The sequence below is a fragment of the Apiospora hydei genome (genome assembly GCF_038363865.1).
Source record: "Apiospora hydei strain CBS 114990 chromosome Unknown utg000010l_segment0_segment0, whole genome shotgun sequence".
NCBI lineage: Eukaryota > Fungi > Ascomycota > Sordariomycetes > Amphisphaeriales > Apiosporaceae > Apiospora > Apiospora hydei.
The window spans coordinates 1,409,930-1,424,006 of NW_027117369.1; the positions used below are offsets into that span (position 1 = coordinate 1,409,930).

Sequence of the window (14,077 nt, forward strand, 5' to 3'; positions counted from 1 at the left end):
TCAGAGGAACATTTTAGATACATGTCGTCGGTCTGTCATAGTGGTCTTGGCTTGAAGCAAGATTGGTCTGTGAGCTGACATCAGTTAGTAAAGCACGTTAGTTGCATATTGAAGGGTGTTTCCCCGCAGATTGGCGGTACTCGGCCCAGTGTCGTGCGATTCCTCGGGGCCTCGTCCCCAATACATTAACTTTGCGGGGTTCCCACCATCACACAACGATCTTCCACCCAACTGCTAAAACGAGGTGCTGTTTTGCGAAGGCCTCCAGTTGAACGCCTTTGGGTCTATGTTACTGGTCACATTGCCAATTCCGCCTGCCTGCGAGTTGTTGGCGCAAGAGATCTCCAACCCGGGCAAGCTGCGAGGATACGTAAATTGGGGTCACATCCTCAATGTCGTTTTGCCTCGGCATGCTGCCCAAGTCTGGGACCAACACGATAGCCGACATTCAATATCCTTTAGATCGTACGGCCGCGAGTCTCATCTATCTTGCTTCGGGTCTGGCTTGATCGGGTCCCGACTCCATCGCGGCCAAAAGAACCCAAGAATGCATTCCTGGCTGCTTGGAGGGAATGAGAAGTATGAGCTACAGTCCCCTAAAGGCCAACAGCACTCTCCAGCAGAGCTTTTGGCTTGAAGCAAATCATAATCGGACATATTCCTACCTAGACATTGAAGCGGATCGTGAAGATGGCCCCCATGACCAGATTCGCGGTCGAGGACCCGTACCAATACCTGGACGGCTTGGGCAACTATCATTCGTAAGCTCCTCTGGTTATCGAATCATCTCTGGTCGAAAGCCAGCTAACTTCGGGCTTAGGTCAGAGGCTCTCCAAGGAGCGATCCCGCAAGTAAACAACACGCCACAGAAGCCACCACTGGGCCTGCACGCCGAGAGAATCAGCGGCAGCGCCTTCACCTCGCCGCGCGACCAATACCTGCAGACCTTCCTGTACCGGTCGCAGTCCTCCATGCTGCATGGCGACTTCGTGCCTCTGGAGATAAGGTCGGGCTACGGCCCGCAGACGTCAGCGGCGCCGACCCAGATCAACCCCAATTCGTACTTCTGGCCCTCCTTCCCCGTCCCCGACCAGGCGCACTGGATTACGGGCCAGGCCCTACTGGGAAGCAACGGCGACCCTGTCAAAAGGAAGGCACCGCCATCTGGGCCTTCAGCATTACTGAGGACATGCCGGCCCGCCACGTCTTTTCCAGCCTCGACGGGGAGATGCTCATCATTCCGCAGTCCGGGGCCCTCGACATCCAGACCGAGCTGGGCTTCCTCATGGTGCGCCAGAACGAGATCGTCGTTATCTCGCGCGGCGTTCGGTACCGCGTCACCCTGCCCGGCGGAAAGCCGTGTCGCGGCTTCGTCTGCGAGCTATTCCAGGGCCACTTCCGGCTGCCGGACCTCGGTATCATAGGTACGACGGGCTTGGCCAATGTGCGCGACTTCCAGGTTCCCAAGGCGTTCTTCGACGGCACAACTGTGGACGGTGTCGCCAAGGCCAACAATCGTGACGGGGAGAAATGGACCATCGTGTCGCGACTGGCGGGCAAGCCGTGGCACTGCATCCAGACACACACCCCTTCGACGTCGCGGGCTGGCATGGGACTTGCTACCCCTACAAGTTCGACCTGGGCCGTTTCTGCCCGCTGGGCAATACACTCTTCGACGAGCACGATCCGAGCCTGTACACAGTCCTGTCAGCGCGACACCACGGCGCCGAACCGGGGACCGCGGTGGTAGACTTCGTCATCGTCCCGCCGCGCTGGAGCGTGTCCGAGGACACGCTCTGGCTGCCCTACTACCACCGCAACACGATGCAGGAGTTCTTCAGCGCCATCGTCAGCAACCAGGACCCGGAGTTCCCCTCCAACGATGTCAATAAAGTGGCGAACCGGTTCGCGCCGTTCGGGGCGGGGCTGCACGGCGCCATGAGCACGCACGGTGCGTCGGATTCCGAGATGCGGGCGGTGCGGGAGATCGATACGTCTAGGCCGCAGAAGCTGCAGATGAACGGTATTACAGCTTTTGTGCTGGAGACGGAACGGCCGCTGGTGCTGAGCGAGTGGGCGTTTACTTGCGCGCAGAAGAACCCGCAGGCCAAGGGGCGATTGGCCAAGATGTAGCCTCCAGGGTGAAGGACCAAGATTGAACTTCTCAATCGGGAGTTTGCATGGTTCTCTATGGTGTACATTGTATCCTGGACCTGTCTATGAAACGCGAGTTGGCTTTCTTCTATGTATATAAAAGATTGAGGGCAGAATGAAACCTACTTATGGAAAGCTGCTGTCTTCTTCATCGCTCGCCCTCCCTCTTGTTAACCATACTTTAGAGACTTCGTACATGCCCAAGTACAAGCCGCTGCCGACAGCCGTCCACGCCGCCCTGAGCACCGCGCCGCGGAACAGACCCGGCACGCCCCTTTCGCGCAGCACCTGCCTCGCGACCGCGAGCCCACCCCGCGCGTTCTTGGCCTTCGCGGCCTGCTTGGTCTCCGCCGGCACCCCCTCCTTGCTCTCTTTACGCTTTTGTTCGTCGTCCCCGCCGGCCATCAGCATCATCCGCGTCTTCACCACATCCATCGGCGTCGTGACCACGGCCGCGAAACTGCCCGCCAACCCCGCGCTCGTCCCCGTGACCCAGCCCGTCCGCCACAGGCTGCTCTCTTCCTTCTTGGTGTTCTTCCACATGAGCTCCCGCACGTGCTCAAAGATGGGGAACTGGATCGCCGTGAAGGGCAGGTTCCGCGCCACCATGGCCGTGTACCCGGACAGCAGCTTCCGGCCCGCGCCCGCGCCGCCGGCTAGCTGCCGCAGCGCTTTCACGGAGGAGGAACCGCTGATGCCACCGCTGCTTGCCGTGCCTTGCTGCTGCCGCTGCACCATCTGCGCGTTCTGCTTGATCACCTCGGCGGGCGTCAGGACGACGCAGCTGGCCATCTCGGCGAAGGCGCTGGCGGCGGAGTGCACGAGCGGCTGGGGCAGGTTGACCAGCTTCTTGCGACCACCACCGGCGGCGGCGGCGGCATGGTCAGCGGGGCCGACGTGACGGCCCAGGAAGGTCTTGGCGGCTTCGTAGGTAGTGAAGAAGGTCCCGGCCGCGGGCAGGGTTGCGACGATGACGATGCCGATGCCCTGGTAGAGGCCCCGAAACAGCTGCCGCGAGGGCGCTTTGGTTTTGGTGGCCGGGTCCGCGAAGGTCTGCAGGAAGTCTTGCGACTGCTGCCGCGTCTTCAGGGTGTCTAGGGGTAGATGAGCAGGTCGACGGTGAAGGCTGCGGCGGCGCCGGCCTGGGGGTGGTTGGATGCATTAGCAAGATGCGCGGGTAAGGGAAAGAAGAAGGTGAGATGACGATGCAGGATCAAGGCTCGAGACAAATTGGCTTGGGTAGAAGTGGTTACTCACAAGCATCACATCTCGGTTCGTGCTCCCACTCATGGTGGTACCTTACTACCTATTCAGGGGGGCTCTTCTGACATCTATGCACAGTAATGCGTGTATCTTTAGAACAAAAGGAAGTGCACGTGGTTTGGTGAACTCGGGAATCGTTGGATGGCTATGACGACATTGTTGATCTGGTTCAATTGGGCCAATTAGAATCGTATCGCAGGTGGGGATGCGATTACCACCAGCAGCAACCCAAGCACTGGAAATTGTTCTATGCAATCAACTCAATTGCTAATCATGAAGCCACTTAGACTGTAAGGAGAATACCAATAATGAGAGTAGCTTTTCATTTGCCTGCTTTTTTCTACGTCGATTGAACCCGTTTGGGGACTCAAAATCAGTCCCTCATTGCGTTCTTGTGGGTCGGCATGTGTGTGTGCGCCCGGATGTTGGTCCGACTTCAGGGATGAAAGCAACATCAAGGGCCTGCGTCAAACGATTATCGCGATTCCAACGGCTGCCACTCTTAACCTCTGCAGTAAGCAGAAAACCAAGAACTGATGAGTGTTGGTGTGCACCATGCCATGGTCATGCAACTTGCATGCTGCCGTGTTGCTGACTGTTTTTTCTTGGAGCCTGGACGCCAGCGACAGGTCGTCTTAGATAAGCCCGGCATCTTAGCTCAGGACCACAACTGACTCTTACCTCAGCTTGACTCACCCAGTCGTCCGCAATTCATATGTAAAAATCCTTTTCTGCTCTAATTGACCAAGCAGGCCCATCATTTAGCCTCGTAAGGCTGGTAGCGCCCGCGACAAGGGGGCAGTACAAGGGGGCGGAGCCGCCGTTTAGGGCGCGAACCGAAAATTCCTCCCGTGATACAGGGCCGGGCTGTGGGCGCCTTCACGTATGTCAGCCTTGTAACCAATCAACATGGCCGCTGCAACTTAAGGCTGACATCAGCCTAGAGATCACACCAATAGGGAGCGCGATATGCAATGTTGGCACTGCAGAATTATTGACTGCAGAATGGCAGCCTGCGAGTGAGCGTTCATGCCGACTCTACTTCGCCTCTGCCGGCCGGGCTGCCCCCAAGCTCTCACAGTAAGACCAACAGCAAGTCCTATGAGGATTGAATACATACTCCAGGCACCCACTTCTCCGGGGGACTCTTACATGAAAACCGTTTTTCTCATCTCACATATTCTGGAGGAAGTCGCTTCTAGACTTTTCACTTATTACCATCCTATTGCTGTGTGACGACCTCATATCAATCTCATACATCATTCCTATAACAGTCTCACACAACATCCCTATAGTAATCGCTCAGAGCGGCGATAATCCCCGAGAGACAACGATGGAGTACCAAAGCCTCAATACCGACCCCGAAGCAGCCGAGCGAACCGACTTTACGCCCGAGAAGCCAGGAGCAAAACCCAAGCTCTGGCAAAAGGCCAAGACACAGGATTGGGGTCTGAGCAAGACATTAATAGCTACTGCTGTCGTGCTATTGGCAGCCTGGGGCGCCATAGATACGTCCATTCGGGCCCTGCAATTAGCTCAGTCCGTTCTGAGAAAAGAGTACCGCTCGCCCTGCTGGTGCGGCACATCGGACGCCGAGGCCGTCGCCATGGGCTGCACCTGGGACCACATCGCCGTCGACTGGCTGCCGCCGCACTGCGTCGACCACAAACTCATGACCGAGTTCGACGCCGCCGGGTCGGGGCCCAACGGCGCTTGGCCCTACTATATCTCGGACGCGCGCAACGTCGCGCTGATCACGGAAGCCCAGCGGTCCCCCGTCAACCTCACCGACATCGATGAGCTGGCGCGCGAGGGCCGGGAATACTGGACCACGGTGGAGTGGCACATCTCGCACTGCCTGTTCACCTGGCGGAAGCAGGTGCGGTCGGCCGCGAGCGGCGGCGCCGTGTCGGTCGAGCCCTGGAACGATAAAGAGGCGCACGCGTCGCATTGCAGTATGTATATTTGGGACGTGCTGAGGACGGGGGAGGCCGTTGGATGAGGTCAGCACTGTTATTTTGGGCAAGGACCGGCATACGGGCGAGTAAATACACGAAGGATATGGCATGTTCATGATAGAGACCTAGAATATTGGATATCGGTTAGCTAGTGGCCACACGGCGTGTAATGATATGAGAAGCATACTTAATTGCCGTCAGACACTTGTTTGAGTATGCGACGTTCCGTGAAGTCTCTTGCAACGCAGGAATGCCAATATATGGCTTCTGCTATGGAGGGTGACTCCTGGGCCGACGCTGCTAAGATTAAGGTGGTTTTGATCATAACAGGGCCGATATATCCAGTTATGAACATTAGTTTTTGTAGTTGGCCTGTACATCGTGCCAAAACAATTCAGTCCGAGTTCGGGGCTCTACTTAGTCGCAAGCAACCCTTCTTTCTCAGCCCGGGTCATGACAGGACAAACAATGGCGGGTTCTGACAAATCAAATTTGGAACTAAGGATAGGGACTGCAATACAAGCAGTTCTCGACATCAAGAAGGTCTTGTCAGTTACAATGGCTTGGTGGTGTAGTTGGTTATCACGTCAGTCTAACACACTGAAGGTCCTGGGATCGAGCCCCAGCCGAGTCACGAAACATCTATTTTTGCTGGCCTCACTTGGCCGAGGGGAATTGACTGGAGGGAAGATGATCGGCGGCGCACTGTGAGTCCATGAGCCTATTATAGAAGATACTGCATGTCGCATTGTTTTGTGTGATATCTAACTAAGAGTGATGAACGGTTCGTGGCCAGCCATCTAACTTCGACATCCATCGTCTCCTAATTTTTTCACCATGGCCCCGCCCAATTGGGACTAGGATATAAAGCGCTATTCCCCAGCGCGTATCCAAAGATAGTATAGGCGGATACCGTTTACTGGAAACTTGAAGCTGTCCTTGTCCGTGAGCAAACTTAGCGACAGCACCTGGGGACGCCAGCATCCTGGACAAGGTCGCGGCCGTCCCCGTGGCTATGGCCGGCGCGTTTGCCGGGGTACCGTTGACCTCGGACTTGTTGACCGCCGCCGACCACATAATCGACGGTATTGTTTCGGGTTAAAACAAGTCGTCGCGGGTGTTCGTCCTCCTCCGTCCTGGGATGGCAAGCCCTACGCTGGTGTGGCAAGCTATTTGACACTCACACCCTTCATCCATAAGCCCATTTCTGGCCGCGGAGCCGCGAAGGAGTATCTAAGGTTAAGGCCACCGTGTTCACCGACGATGGCAAGTTCGCGGCTCATGGGTCATATTTCAAACCCGGCAGTTGCTATTTCTATTTCCATTTCTCGTGGCATGGATACCGACGGCCCTGCTACCAGAGGTCACACTTGTTACGACCAGTCAAGGGTCACATAATGATCTCAATCTTGGATGGAGACCAGTTATAAGATGGATAAAATGGTTATTCAGTGCTCTGTCTAACGCTCACTGGACTAATGTCTATAGCGATTTACACAGTTGTAAGCTTGGCATTTCTTCGACCGATGATGCCTGCTTCTATGCTGACAGTCCGTCCCATAGGCAGTGTGGAGGGCGGACAGTTAGATCAACTCCCTTCAGTCAGGAAATCGCCCACTAGTTTTAAAACTTTGTCGCGACGTCCCTCGCCTTCTACATGACACATGTGGCCACCCCCTGCAATTTGAACCCAGCGAACCCGAGGGATGATGTTAAAGAAGGGAGCTTGTGCAATGTCATGAGACGTGTCGTATTCTCCGTTGATAACAAGGGTCGGTGCAGTGATGTTAGACAGACGCGGCACAACGGTCCAGTCTTTCAGCGAACCCCCTCGCAGAAGATAAGTCGGCCCCATCCTGTAACAGATTAGAAAGAAGATCGACCTGAACGTGACAAGTAAATAAGGTGTGTACTTACATAGAAGAATAGACGGTGTTGTCGTCTTTGATGTTTTGAAACGCCTGAAGTAGGTCATCTGGCAGAGGCTTCGTACGGCACACGTGTGTCTTCTGGAGGTATTCATTCCCGACCTTGAAGCCGACGCCGTCCAAATCTCTGGTTTGCAAGGCGCTACCCAGCGCTTGACTTAGCAGTGGTGGCATCTGGTCTCTGAGCAGGTCGGTGCCGCGGACGGCGAGCTCGGTGCTTGCCAGTGCGCCGGCGAGTATCAGCTTCCGCAGACCTGGAGGCCGACGGGAGGCAAAGGCTGAGCCCAGCATGCCGCCCCAGCTCTGACCAAGCAGATGGAATCCGGGACCGCTGCGTAGACCGATGTGATCGATGAGGTTGTCCAGCTCGTCCTGAAACAGCTGCTCTTGCCAAAACGTCTCGTCGCCGGCCTTTTGGCGGAGGTGGGTAGACGACGCACAGCCTATCTGGTCATAGAATATGACTGGAAGCCCATACTTAGGCCAAAGGTCCGAGAAAGTCAGAAGATACTCGTGGCCAGCGCCAGGTCCCCATGTAATACAAGTAGTGGGGTGGTGCCAGAGGAGAGATCACCAACGATCTTGTAGTAAGTAAAGCAAGACTCGTCAATTGACGGGATCTCAAAAGGTGCCTTGCCCTCTTCGCAGACTGGATTGGTGGCCATGACTTGACAACGATAGGGCACAATATCAATTGCGGAAACAGGTTGGAGTGTTGTTTACCTTTTGGGGTGGTGATAACCTTGTTGATGTGTTGGAAGTTAAGGCGTGGGCAGGGAGGGGTTACTGAACACCAAGATGTTGGGCCGACAGCTTCAACTGACCCGAAACAGCAATGCACTCTGGAATATCTCGGTGACTTATTGCTTTTGATAGCATATGCCGTCTGCCCGCATCGCCCCCACCCACCGGAATATGGGCATGCGTCGCAATCACAGTGGAGTGTGGATCGGGTCAAGCTGCTAAGAAGATCAGTTGGTGATACACTATGTATCTCAGGGGCGCAGTGCAGGGGTCCAACTGTGCTGCAAGCCCGGTCTTCTATTGCTGAATGTCGTGGAAGCGAAGGGTACTCTCTCTCTCTTTGCATCTCTGTCTCTCCTACGAACACAAATACTCTCTACTCTCTTTGAATTACTTACTGTCCAGCGCCGTCATCGACGGCAGCGCCATCATGTCTTCTGATTACACGCTTGTCCCATAAGGCGCACCAGAGGTGGAAGAAAAAGATCTTTCACGAGTCACCAAGCCAGCACATGTGTCCAAGCGATGGAGACATGCATCTATCACTCTTTCAATCATTCTTGTGGCCTCGGTGTGCTCCAACATGTTCCTGGTCTACAGAATATTTATAAGACCATGGGATCTCTCCCCTGAGCTACCAACCCAGTTCGGTACGTCCAGCAAAGACTCCGTCTGATCTGATACGCCTGAATGACTTACATGTAATGCTACTAAGCTGGCCTGACGCGCAACATACCAACAGAGGTTGTTTCCAGCAGCAGTTTTGGTAGCTTGAACCGGACGATTCAAGATGCTGCATGGGGTCATGTTGACATAGAGCCGTGGAACGGCTTTGTGGCACTTGGAAGAGAACTATGCCATATCACAAGGTCTACCCCACTCACAGCGTTGGCCGTGGGACCTATCCAAAGACGTATATATCATGACCAGTTCGCATGAGCTTCACTGCGTAGTAAGTGCTTTTATTCTCTCTGGACTCTTTCCCGTTCCGCCGCCATTCGGTAAAGAGCCCTACGTTGACATCAATGCGCTCTCCCGAAAGCATGTCCTTCGAGGGGTTGTCAATGAAGACCATGATGGCGTTCCTGAAGCTGAGCGAGCATGGAATTACCCGCATGTTATGAACTGCCTCAACGTGTTGCGCGAGTCGGTCATGTGCAACGCCAACGACACCCCTCTGTACATTGGGCGGCTACACAAGAACATCCACGAGAACTCACCACGAGCCGGTACCGGGACGATCAAGATGTGTCGTGACTGGACCAAGTTATTGGAGTGGTCACGTGCTCGCAGCGCATGCCACAAGCCGGTAGAATGGACAAAGCCAGGCTTCAGTGAGATTGATCGTTACAAAACCTGTCCAGACGGCTCAAGACCTTGGGAGAATGTGGAAGATGGATCGGATTAATATAGAAACCTATATATATATGCATTTTACTCGTGCTTAGATAGATATTTGAAACATCCTGTTTTACACAATACCAATCCACCCAGCCCCCTTTTCGCCAAGATTCATCTTCGGAAATTCGATTCATTATTGATATTTACACCCGTTATATTTCGCTATAAGTAGGTATCCAGAGTGCATTTTACCCCTGTGTAGTGCGCGAGGGTCTGTGGGATACCTATTCTATTTCTAATGATATACAGTTAGTCGCATCAAAGGCAGTCACAGCATTCGGGAAAATAGTCATGAGGAATAATGGTTGTGGTTGAGTTTAGCTCAGGTCTATTCTGGAAGTAGCAACCAAATATGCACTGTATATAAAACCACCGCGCTGCATCCCTCGCTGCATCTCGCTGCATCTCGCTGATCAATATGTTTCTAAGGGTTGGCTTTGCAAGGCGGACCGACGAAGCGTTGCTCCAACATAATACCCTTTTCTTAGAAGTTGCAGGCGATGATCGCACCTGGAGTATCGTCACCCAACGCATCCTCATCCTCGATACCCCGTTTGTAGTCTGCAGATGCTGCCTCGGTGGACTTGCTCGCTGGGCATGGGACCCTCTTGACGATGCCGTTGATACCTTCTATGTGATGGATTGTCAGGTATTTCTGTTGGAACAAGGGAGAGAAGAGACTGATAATTACCATTATTGCCGACGAAGACTGGCATGGCGCTGGCTAGGACGGCTAGAGAAGCCAAGACAGCAACTGCAGATGCGTCAAATAGCATGATAGTAGCTATCAAGCCGGGAGGAGAAGGTAAGGTGATGATACGGACAGGTTTGCGGTGACTGAAACTTTGCAATAGCAGTGATTTGGTAAAGTGCTACTACAGAAGAACCATACAGACTGTCCATAGGAATTCTCCCCAGATTAAGTAATTCTTGGATTGTCCGATTCGTCTAAAAATGGCGTCCTGGCTCTTTGCGGCTCGATGACTGGCCTTTCCATCATCGCCGTCGGCCTTCGGTTTTGGGCGCGCAAACAACACAAAGTGCCCCTCATGGCGGATGACTGGACCGCTACCTTTGCACTTGTATGTCTATCTCACCAAGCCCGTCCCTGGGCGCTGTTGATCGGTGCCCGCTAACAACGTCACCAATAATGGCTTCAGTTATCTTATATTGGTGCATCGACGTGCGTGTTCATAAGTAAGTAACATGGAACAGAGCAGTCTGTATTAGTCAATCTCAAGGAACAATATACCGATGTAATGAGGTAGAAAGTGAGTTTAGCTAACTCTTGCTTTTGCTTAGTGGTACACAACAAGGGATTGGGCTACTCCAGTTCGGATTTGACCCCTGAGGAGATAGCTGCCAAGCTACAAACCCAACAGGAAGTGAGTCTCACGTCTTGCCTTTCCTCGATTATTTTCAAGAATGTAATATATGTGCTCAGTCTGAGATTGCTCTCGATATCCTGACCAACTGCACCCTCGGATTTGTGAAACTCAGCGCTCTTTTTTCTACCGTCGGATATTCTGCACCATTGAGAAACGAGGCATTTTCAACATCATCATATGGGTATCGGTGGTTATAGTCATTATATGGCTCTTCGTTTTCAGTTTCTTGCCGGCTTCCAATGTGGTACGCACTTTTCGGCGCTTTACGATGGTACTTATGACCAATACTACACAATCTCATTCCCTTTTGCCTACGGCCTTGCTACTTCCGACTTCCTCCTGGATGTGTGGATTCTGGTTCTTCCAATACCTCGCGTACGTTATATCATATCAACCCAAGCTCTCTCAGAGTACCTATCCCCTCAAGCTACCGATAATAACACCGATATTAGATTCTGCAACTGCAAACAACTTTGCGAAGGAAACTATCCATCATGGCGGTGTTCCTTCTAGCGTTGGTGTAAGAGAGTCCCCTCCGGCTACCGATTCCATGATTAAATTGCAATATAGTGGTCTCGGTGCATCAATTGCCCGAATGGTGTCCTATGTCGAAGTCGAGATCGGAGGTCCATATTACCTTTTCAATACCGACTATAACCGTAAGTTTGATTCACTTGCCCAGGACGCAATGCCGAGTCCGCAATTGCTGATTTCCTTCTATTTGGTATTTGGTTCTTCAGGTCTCATCACACAGACATTCTTTTACACCATATTGGAGTCTGGGATGGCCCTCGTTGCCGTAAACCTGCCATCACTTCGAGTCTTGGCCATCTCGCTCAAGACCTCGGATTTGATAAACAGCATGAGAAGCATATTCGAGTTTTCGTTTCTGCGTGGCAGCAGCTTCCAGATTGAACGTCATGACTTGGAGGCGTCTCGAGCTCATGATGGCATGAAGAGATCGCTCAGTACTGGTCCGAGCGAAGGAACAGAAAAAGCAGGCACCCAATCGGACCAGATCCCCCTTCATGCCATGGGACATCCCAAGTGCGTGCGACTTTAGGTTCCACACACCGCGAAAGACGCCGTCTGCGCCAACTCAAGTAGGGCAACCATTGCCTTTCTGTCCGCGACAACTTCTCACTAGCTCCTGGAGTTGTAAGCAGGGGAAAAGTCATAAGACACGACTTGTTACTAACCAATGAGCTGCCCAGACTGTAGAATGACAGGGGATAGATAGATTGAGCAGGCTAAGGCGTGACAATGTATATTGTATACCACTCTATCCTCCTGCGAGCACCCCAACCACTGTACTTCTACAGTCCTGTGCTCATGGTTTCCATCGTTCAGCTATTGTTTACTTAGTCCAAGTAGTCTAAGTATGAGATCGAGATCTATAACATTTCGGCCTCGATCACACTTTCCACCGCCCGAGGATGCCGGAATATCTCGACAATCGTAAACCCGGCCTCTCCCAGCAGCCTGGCCCAGTGCCCCTCGGTCCGCTCCAGGCCCGAGACGCAGTTCATCAGCTGCAAGTCCAGCGTGGTCATGAGACTCGTCGCGCCCCGCGCCGGCAACACAACCTCGTAGATCAACAACTTCGAGTACCCGGGTTTCATGGCGGCTTTGATGCTGGCAAAGATGCGCAGGCAGTCCGCGTCGGGCCAGTCGTGCGGCACCGCGTGCAGGAAGTACGCCCGGCTGTTGAGGATAGGCTGGGGCGTGAAGAAATCGTACGGAACCCGCTTAATACGCGGGTCCAGCTCCTCATGCGCATGCGTCGACACGACCTTGGGCAGGTCTTCGACAAACAGTACATCCTTTGGTATCTCTTCCGGGTGCCGGGAAATGAGGTGTTGCGTGTCGAGGCCGTGCGCGCCGCCGATATCGACGAAGAGCGGTGTCTTGCCGTCTCCTTCCAAGTTGGCCCGCTCGAGGAGCCGCCGGGTGTCGTAGACGTCGGTCCAGACCATCTTGTGGTTCCGGAGCGCCGTCATAAGGCCAATGAAGCTGCCGCCCGCGCCGGGGTTCTTCTGGCAGAAGGCAAAGAAGTCGTCACCAAATAGGGCACGGTAGTTATCAAACTTGTCCTTGTCCAGGGGCTCGTGGTAGCCGTTCTTTTTCAGGAACTTGGCGAGGTTGACGCCGCAGGGGATGGTGTGGTCCAGGCTTTTGGAATATTGTTAGTTTGATGATCACTGGGAACTGATCATCGAAAAACTGAGAAACAGTCTTACCCGCAACGGACACCCTGGTCTATGTAGGATACACCATCACCAATAACCAGCGAAAATGCCGTGGGCTTCCAAGTGTTGGGCCCGATTTCTTCAAGAACATTGAGGGCCGCCATATGGTTCAAGAAGCGATCTAGTCAGCATGCGTTAGTTGGTGCCAGACCGACAGGCTCGCGCCAAAACATACATAGCAGGTTCGGCTCGACGGGGGTATTGCAAAAACCAAGAAGGCTATCCAAGGTCTGAATTCTTCCATCCTCCCCTTTGCTCGCAGCCTCGGTCCATTTGGCCCAGACACCAAGATCCTGACACAACTGTAAACCTGCGATTAGGACCGGATTCTCAAAGGCCAGGGCCCAGATCCTCTCGAAGGGCGTCTCGATGCGGGCAAGGAGCCTGCGTGCGGCCTCCTTTGCCGCATATCTCTCGGTGTCGTTCTTGAACGAGTCGATACCAATGGAGTCAAGGAGCTCGATAGGGCTCGTCATCATGTTGACTTGAGGGCGGTATCCGATTTCGCCCATGATCTTACTCGAGGCCCGAGGTTTGGTAATCGCTCAGAAGTAAGTGTGTTGAAGTTCGGGGTACCATACGATGACAAGATGAGGAGAAAGAAAGATCGCTCCTTGGCAGGATCCAATATCGTGGCAAGAATACGCCGAAAGTCTTCAAGTGAGGCCCAGCAACTGCAATATGCCTTAGCGCTATGCAGCCGTGAGGCGCAGGCTGACACAGCGCAATGGTGTAGACGAAAACATAAAGAACCGTCATTAAAGGTTTGCATGTGAAATGACGAATTGATATGGAGCCAAGTTCGTGTAACCAAAATATATCGAGTCAGGATCTACTTGCCCCTATTCCCCGAAACTACAGATAGACCACATAACAAGCTTCCGTCCGCTGCCCGAAGTAGAGTGTAGCATATCCCAAGTGCACTTGACGTTCGGCCTCGCCAAGCGACATCATGTAGCATTGAAAGCAAATGATCGTACGATGATCTTAAC

At 53.4% G+C, this 14,077-nt stretch overlaps 9 protein-coding genes across 9 annotated transcripts; 5 read left to right on the top strand and 4 right to left on the bottom strand.

The window, feature by feature from the left end:
• Positions 1-690: 690 nt before the first annotated feature.
• On the top strand, positions 691-2,133 carry PG997_014627 (homogentisate 1-2-dioxygenase; the record flags this gene model as incomplete). Its single annotated transcript, XM_066818941.1, has 4 exons — positions 691-761; positions 821-1,060; positions 1,216-1,517; positions 1,580-2,133. The coding sequence occupies 4 exons, from the start codon at positions 691-693 to the stop codon at positions 2,131-2,133; spliced, it is 1,167 nt and encodes a 388-aa protein (XP_066661129.1).
• Positions 2,134-2,280: 147 nt separating this feature from the next.
• PG997_014628 (uncharacterized protein) lies at positions 2,281-3,444 on the bottom strand (the record flags this gene model as incomplete). Its single annotated transcript, XM_066818942.1, has 2 exons — positions 2,281-3,296; positions 3,408-3,444. 2 exons carry the CDS (start codon positions 3,442-3,444, stop codon positions 2,281-2,283), a joined length of 1,053 nt encoding a protein of 350 aa, XP_066661130.1.
• Positions 3,445-4,750: 1,306 nt separating this feature from the next.
• On the top strand, positions 4,751-5,419 carry PG997_014629 (uncharacterized protein; the record flags this gene model as incomplete). Its single annotated transcript, XM_066818943.1, has 1 exon — positions 4,751-5,419. One exon carries the CDS (start codon positions 4,751-4,753, stop codon positions 5,417-5,419), a length of 669 nt encoding a protein of 222 aa, XP_066661131.1.
• A 1,544-nt stretch (positions 5,420-6,963) lies between these two features.
• PG997_014630 (proline iminopeptidase) lies at positions 6,964-7,968 on the bottom strand (the record flags this gene model as incomplete). The annotated part of the gene is made up of 3 exons (XM_066818944.1): positions 6,964-7,231; positions 7,293-7,767; positions 7,815-7,968. The coding sequence occupies 3 exons, from the start codon at positions 7,966-7,968 to the stop codon at positions 6,964-6,966; spliced, it is 897 nt and encodes a 298-aa protein (XP_066661132.1).
• A 662-nt stretch (positions 7,969-8,630) lies between these two features.
• PG997_014631 (uncharacterized protein) lies at positions 8,631-9,455 on the top strand (the record flags this gene model as incomplete). Its single annotated transcript, XM_066818945.1, has 2 exons — positions 8,631-8,697; positions 9,001-9,455. 2 exons carry the CDS (start codon positions 8,631-8,633, stop codon positions 9,453-9,455), a joined length of 522 nt encoding a protein of 173 aa, XP_066661133.1.
• A 477-nt stretch (positions 9,456-9,932) lies between these two features.
• Positions 9,933-10,224, bottom strand: PG997_014632 (uncharacterized protein; the record flags this gene model as incomplete). The annotated part of the gene is made up of 2 exons (XM_066818946.1): positions 9,933-10,078; positions 10,140-10,224. The coding sequence occupies 2 exons, from the start codon at positions 10,222-10,224 to the stop codon at positions 9,933-9,935; spliced, it is 231 nt and encodes a 76-aa protein (XP_066661134.1).
• Positions 10,225-10,598: 374 nt separating this feature from the next.
• On the top strand, positions 10,599-11,033 carry PG997_014633 (uncharacterized protein; the record flags this gene model as incomplete). Its single annotated transcript, XM_066818947.1, is given in 4 exon segments — positions 10,599-10,645; positions 10,664-10,719; positions 10,751-10,833; positions 10,893-11,033. The coding sequence occupies 4 exon segments, from the start codon at positions 10,599-10,601 to the stop codon at positions 11,031-11,033; spliced, it is 327 nt and encodes a 108-aa protein (XP_066661135.1).
• Positions 11,034-11,040: 7 nt separating this feature from the next.
• Positions 11,041-11,899, top strand: PG997_014634 (uncharacterized protein; the record flags this gene model as incomplete). The annotated part of the gene is made up of 2 exons (XM_066818948.1): positions 11,041-11,211; positions 11,591-11,899. The coding sequence occupies 2 exons, from the start codon at positions 11,041-11,043 to the stop codon at positions 11,897-11,899; spliced, it is 480 nt and encodes a 159-aa protein (XP_066661136.1).
• A 331-nt stretch (positions 11,900-12,230) lies between these two features.
• On the bottom strand, positions 12,231-13,597 carry PG997_014635 (O-methyltransferase; the record flags this gene model as incomplete). The annotated part of the gene is made up of 3 exons (XM_066818949.1): positions 12,231-13,008; positions 13,077-13,206; positions 13,261-13,597. 3 exons carry the CDS (start codon positions 13,595-13,597, stop codon positions 12,231-12,233), a joined length of 1,245 nt encoding a protein of 414 aa, XP_066661137.1.
• Positions 13,598-14,077: the final 480 nt, after the last annotated feature.